This window comes from Chrysochloris asiatica, unplaced genomic scaffold (genome assembly GCF_000296735.1).
Source record: "Chrysochloris asiatica unplaced genomic scaffold, ChrAsi1.0 scaffold00175, whole genome shotgun sequence".
NCBI classification, from domain to species: domain Eukaryota; kingdom Metazoa; phylum Chordata; class Mammalia; order Afrosoricida; family Chrysochloridae; genus Chrysochloris; species Chrysochloris asiatica.
The window spans coordinates 6280194-6286957 of record NW_006408693.1 but is presented as its reverse complement, the minus strand read 5'-3'; the positions used below and the strand labels follow the sequence as shown (position 1 = coordinate 6286957).

The 6764-nt window shown below is 36.3% G+C and overlaps 1 protein-coding gene across 1 annotated transcript in view; it reads left to right on the top strand.

The window, feature by feature from the left end:
* OTOGL (otogelin-like) overlaps window positions 1-6764 on the top strand; it is a 233420-nt gene that overhangs the window by 29869 nt on the left and 196787 nt on the right. Inside the window, exon 9 of the mRNA XM_006871844.1 lies at window positions 6151-6257. Within this exon, the coding sequence (XP_006871906.1) occupies window positions 6151-6257 (107 nt within the window). The remainder of the gene's footprint in view (window positions 1-6150; window positions 6258-6764) is intronic.

Genomic DNA, 6764 nt, shown 5'->3' with positions numbered 1-6764 from the left:
GTAGTCAATAAAGCACAGGTAAACATCTTTCTGATATTCTCTGCTTTCAGCCAAGATCCATCAGACATCAGCAATGATATCCCTCATTCCACAGCCTCTTCTGAATCTGGCTAGAACCTCTGGAAGTTCTCAGTCAATGTATGCTTATAGCTGATTTTATATTACTTTTAGTAAAACTTTACTCACATGGGATATCAAAGATATTGTCTGATGATTTCCATCAAATTCCATTAGGTCACCTCACTTTGGAATGGACACAAATATGGATTTCTTCCAATCAGTCGGCCAGATAGTTGTCTTCCAAATTTCTTGGCAGAGATGAGTGAGTGCCTCCTGTGCCACTACATTTTCTTGAAAGATTTCCATTTTTATTCCGTCAATTCCTGGTGCCTTATTCTTTGCAATTTCCATCAGTGCACCTTGGACTTCTTCCTTCAGGATCATTGGTTCTTGATTATATGCTACCTCTTTAAATGGCTGAACATCAACCATTTCCTTTTGGTACAGTGACTCTGTGTATTCCTTCTATCTTCTCTTGATGCCTTCTGCGTTATTCAATAATTTGTCCAGAGAATCTTCAATAATGAAAGTCGAGGCTTGAATTTTTTCTTCACTTTCCCCCAGCTTGAGAAATACTGAGCATGTTCTTAATTTTTGGTTTTCTGACTCCAGATCTTTGCACATTTTGTTGTAATATTATCCTTCTCAAGCAGATCTTTGAAATTTTCTGTTAAACTCTTGGACCTCCTCATTTTTTCCATTTGCTTTAGTATCTCTACACTGGAGAGCAAGTTACAGTGTCTCTTCTGACATCCATTTTGACCTTTTCCTTCTTTTTTGTCTTCTTAAAGACATTTTGCTTTTTACCTGTATGATGCTCTTGGTGTCATCTTACTATAGTTACCATAAATTACGCATTGTTGAAGTAAAGCCCATTTTATTATTGGATTTTTATTTTAAATCTACCATGTATATATAATTATTTATCTTGGATGTTCAGTAATACTTCAAGAAATCTTAATAACTCAGATATCTGTAATTTTTAAGATTCCCAATAAGTGCTAATGTTACTTGAGAACTCTTTAGAGAAAGACAAGATTAGGTTTTAGTTGAGTAAAACCACTTAAATGGTGTTTTTGTCACTGTTGAAAGGTATAAGTTTATCAAAGGCAAGCCCCTGCATGGTACAAACGGTTTGCATTCAATTACTAACATGAAGGTTGGTGGTTCAAACCCATTCAGTTGCTTAATGGGAAAAAAATGTATGATAATATTTTCACAAAGATTATAACCAAGAAAATATTTTCATAAAGGTTATAGCCAAGAAAATTCTATGGAGCAGCTCTTTTCTGTTACACGTGGGTTTGCTGTGAGTTTAAATCAACTGGATGGCAGGTTGACCCTGGTCCTTATGTACTCGTGAACATGCTCAAAAAGACCAGGTAAAGTATTTTAATGAAATGTGCAAAGACCTAAAGCTGAAAGAACTATAGAAAAAAATTCAAGCCTTGACTTGCAATATTGAAGTATGCTGTGGGCAAAATATTGAATGATGCAGAAAGCATCAGAAGATGGAAGGGATACAGTCACTGAACTAAAAATAATTGACTGATGTTCAACCATTTCAAGGGGTAGCATATTATAAAGAACTGATTGTATTGAAGGACTAAGTCCAAGCTGTACAGAAGTCATTGTTGAAAAACAAGGCTTCAAGAATTGAGGGAATATAAATTGAAATGTTTCAACAAACGAATGCAGTACTGGAGGCAATAGCTCATATATGCCAAGAAATGTGGAAGAAATATGGCCATACAATTGGAAGAGATCTATGTTTCTACCCATTCCAAAGAAAGTTGACCCAACACAATCTTCAAACAACATAAGTAATATGATTTGCAAGTAAAATTTCTCTGAATATTCATTAAAAAATTATTGAAGTAGTACATTGACAAGATGCTGCCAGAAACTAAAGCTGGATTTAGAAGAGGACATGGAACAAGGAATATAGTCACTGACATCATATGGATCTTGGCTGAAAGCAGACAGTACCAGAAAGCAGTTTGTGCTTTCTTGACTATGCAAAGTCATTCGATTGTGTGGCTCATAAATTAAGCATAGCTTTGCAAAGAATGGATATTCCAGAATACTTATTCATACTCATGAGAAACTAAGAGGCAGTAAGATAGTTGTTAGAACAGAACAAGGGGATACTGAATGCTTGAAAATCAGAAAAGGTACATGCCAGAGTTGTATCCTTTCACTGTATTGATTAAAACTGGATTATAAGAAGAAGGTGGCATCAGGATTGGATGAAGACTCATTAACAACCTGTGATATGTAGATGACACGACCTTCTTTGCTAGCAGCAAAGACTCGAAATACTGATGAAGATCAAAGGCTATAACCTTCAGTGTGGATTACACCTCAATATAAGGAAAATGAAAATTTATACAACTGGACCAATATATAATATCATGATAAATGGTGAAAAGAAGGGAGTTGTCAAAGACTTCCTCCAAACCTGATGCCACCTTCTTCTTCATATAATTCAGCTTCTTGGATTATTTACTCGGCATGCAGGTCAAAAATGTATTGTGAAAGGATGCAACCTTGACACACATCTTTCCTAATTTTAAACCATTCGGTATCCCCTATCTGCTCTAATGACTGCCTCTTAGTCTATGTACAGTTTTCTCATGAGCTCAATTAGGTGTTTTGGATATCCCATTTTCACAATGTTACTTATAGTCTGTTATGATCCATGCAATCAACTGTCTTTGCATAGCTGATAAAGCAGAAGTTAACATCTTTATGGTGTTCTCTGTTTTGAGCTAAAATCCCTCTGATGTAAGCAGTGATATCTCTAGTTCCACATTCTCTTCTGCATCTGACTTGATTTTCTGGCTGCTCCCTGTCAATGTGCTGCTGCAACCATTTTTGTATTATTTTCAGTAAAAATTTACTCTTATCATAATGATATCATTTGATGATTTGTGCATTCTATTGGGTAACTTTTCTTTGAAATGGAGACGCCCCATATTGGAGAAGCAGACAATTCAGATATGTCTCTGTTCCAGGAACTTATATTTTAATGGAGCAAAAAACTTTATCAGGAGTACCTACAAAGTCTTCACAGAAAAAATGACATTTGAGTTGGAATTTGAAGGATGATACAATCCTTGAAATTAAGCCCTTTGGTTGCTGCTTCTAAGAATGCTAAACCTGTGATTTGGTTCCAACTCATAGTGACTCTATGTACAACAGAACAAAATACCTCCTGGTCCTGCTCTATTCCCTCAATAGTTTCTATGTTTGAACCAATTGTTGCAGTCAAACCTAGTAGCAAGGAAATGCCTTTAATTTTTCCACACCAAAGGTGATTGATTTAAAAACAACTATTGGTTAGTGCTCATTTTTCCTATTAATCATAGCATACAAAAATATATTTACTTTCCCCTCAGTAAATTGAGATCAACATGTTTTTGTTGGCTGATTAGTGTGTTTTTATGAGATCTTACCTGTAATGTACCTAGCACAGTGCCTAGAGAAACAGACAATAAGTGATAGCTAATTGGTTACTGACAGGAGCTCAGGTAGCATATACGAATTGGGCTGCTAATCTCAAGGTCAGCAGTTCAAAACTACTAGCTGTTCCATGTGCGAGAGATCCTCATCTTTCTGCCTCCTATAAAGAGTTACAGCCTTGGAAGCCCTACACAGGGTCGCTATGAGTCAGAACTGACTCCATGGCACACTACTACCACCAGTTGGTTACTGGAGTCCTGGTGTGGCACTGTGGGATAAAGCACTAGGCCACAAAGTTGGTTTGAACCACAGGTTGGTGATTCAAACTCATCAACCACTCCTTGGAAACCTTATACAGGATCACTCTGAAGCAGAACTGACTTGAAGACATTTAACAACAACAATTTGATTATTAGGATTCCTGATGTGGTACTGTAATATAAACGCTGGACTTCTAACAACAAGGTTGGCAGGTCAAACCCATCAGCTGTTTCTCAGAAACCCTACACAGGTTTGAGTTGGAATCAACTCAACAGCACTCAACAACAACAGCAATTAGATTAATAATTGCATTGGTCTGAAAAACCAATATTCGGTTATTTTACTAATTTTTTTAAAACCACCAAATATTTGTAGGAAGCAACACACAAATCTTAAAGCAATTCATAAGTTTATTATTTTTCCAGGAATTAAACGATTTTAGTTTGTACTATTTTATACATACTTTTCTTGTCTAGAGGTTTTAGAATATTTTCTGAGCTTCTGAAGTGTCTATAGGTTTAGAATCTTATCATGATATTATATGATAAATGGAAAAAAACTTATATTCTCATATTTTTTATCCCCTGAAAAGCTCAGTTAAGTTTAAAATATTTAAGCTTATAGTCTCATCCTTTTTTCCCCATGCAAAGCTCAGTTAATTAGACCAGATAAGCTTCATGACTCCAATTACAGTAGCACAGGATAAGTGCTATTTGAGATGATGGTTTTTACAATAGAGATACTGAAAATGTTAACAAGTGCAACATTTTTAAGGTCATTATCTTATAAGATATTTAACTGTGCAATTTTGAGTTTCCGTTGGTTTGAAATACAAGCCCAGGATTTTGTTTTAAACCCTGTTTATTTTATAGGTGTCTTTTTAATGTACTTTAGAAATTGGCAGTACTCTGCTAATAAATGATTGTTTATAGTAGCTTATAAAGTGATTATGATAAAATAAGATTATTTACTTTTGAAGTAAGATTATGAAAGATTTAGTAATTTAAATTTGAAAGAAGTAAAAATCTTATTTTAATTATTAAATTAAAGGCTGTTTAATCTTTCCCAGATGCTTTGTAATATTTCTACAAGGACCTTTAAAAGTGGACAATGAAAATATGCTCATGTGTTATTGTTTTTATATTTTTAATCTGATATATAGATTATAAAAAGCATGATATATTGGAAATAATTTTCATATTTGATGCTTTTTGTTGTAATTTTATCTGTTGTAATCGAATTTATTAAAATGCTTTGTGGGGAGCAAAAAAGTATGTGTAAAAGGATTCTAAGAATGACAAAATTAAAATAGAAATACTTTTAGCATTCAGCCGTAGTGTCGTTTTAAAGGTTAAGCACTGGGTTGGTAACTACTAGGTTAACAGTTCAAACCTACCAGCCTCTCTTAGAAACCCTCTTCAGGGTCACTATGAGTCTAACAGTCTTGATAGCACACAACAACAACAACAATATTGGTAGTCTCCTGATTCAAAAGCCAAGTGGCCAAATTACCGAAATACTTTGATGAAGACAATCTACCATTATAGCTGGGATTCCAAGTTTATGTGTTTTCTACATTACTGTTGACTCAGTGACCCTGTATAGGATTTCCAAGGCTGTAAATCTTTGCAGAAAGCCTCATCTTTCTTCCATGGAGCAACTGGTGACCTTGAACCAACAATCTTTTGGTTAGCAGTCCAGTGTTTATGCTATATGCTACAGAGTTACCACTGTTAGTAGGATATATTATGATAAATATCCTGGTGTGGCGCTGTGGGTTAATGTGGAAGACTGCAAAGCCAAGTGAACTTCAACGTCAGAGGATCAATCTCAACAGCTGCTCCTGGGAAACCCTATACAGGGCTGCTATGGGTCGGAATTGACTCGATGGCATTTAACAACAACAACATATATATGAATGACATGTGGACACCAGTTAATTTTGGTGTATTCACTACACTGTTTTGGAAGAAGTGCAGCCAGAGTGCTCCTTGAAGGCCAGGATGGCTAAACTTCGTCTCTCATACTTTGGACATTTTGTTCGGAGGGAACAGTCGCTGGAGAAGAATGTCATGCTGGGTAAGATGGAGGGTCAGAGAAAAAGAGGAAGACCCCTAACGAGATGGATTGGCCAAGTGGCATCATTGATGGTGTCAAGTGTGGCAGCGGTGGTGGGGTTGCCCAGGATCGGACATTGTTTTGTTCTGCTGTGCATGGGGTCACTATGAGTCGGTTCCGACTTGATGGCACCTGACAACAACAACAACACTATACAAACAACATTACTAGGGACCAGAAGCTCGGAAGCTTACTCTCTATCAATATTTCCTGGTGATTCTGGTTTTATCTTTTTTTCCTTTCCAGAACTGATGACGATAGTACTTATTGTCGAGCAGCCACTGAGTATGCAAGAGCCTGTTCCCATGCTGGCTTTCCTATTCAAGACTGGAGAGATGACTTTCCAGCTTGCAGTAAGTTTTCTTACTTTACAAGTCCTGTGTGTTGTTGCAAGCCATCAAATCAGTTCCTACTAACAGCAACCCTACTTAACAACAGAAGGAAGCGCTGCTCAGTCCTGTTGCAGCCTCAGAATTACTGCAATGTTTGAGACTATTGTTACAACCATCTTATTGAGAATGTTTCATTTTTATCTGACCCTCTACTTTACTAAGACTGATGTCATTCTCCAGGGACTGGTCCCTCCTGATAACGTGTCCAAATTATGTAAGACTAAGTCTTGCCATCTTTTATTCTAACAAGCATTCTGGTTGTACAGATTTGTTCATTCTTCTGGCAGTACATGGTGTTTTCAATATTCTTCACCAACACTTTAATTCAAATGTATTCTTCTTTGGTCTTTTTTTATTCATTGTCTAGCTTTCACATGCATATGAAATGATTGAGAATACTATGGCTTGGGTCAGGCACACCTTGAGTCTTCAAAGTGGCATCAAATACCCATAGAATTGAGGAAGTCT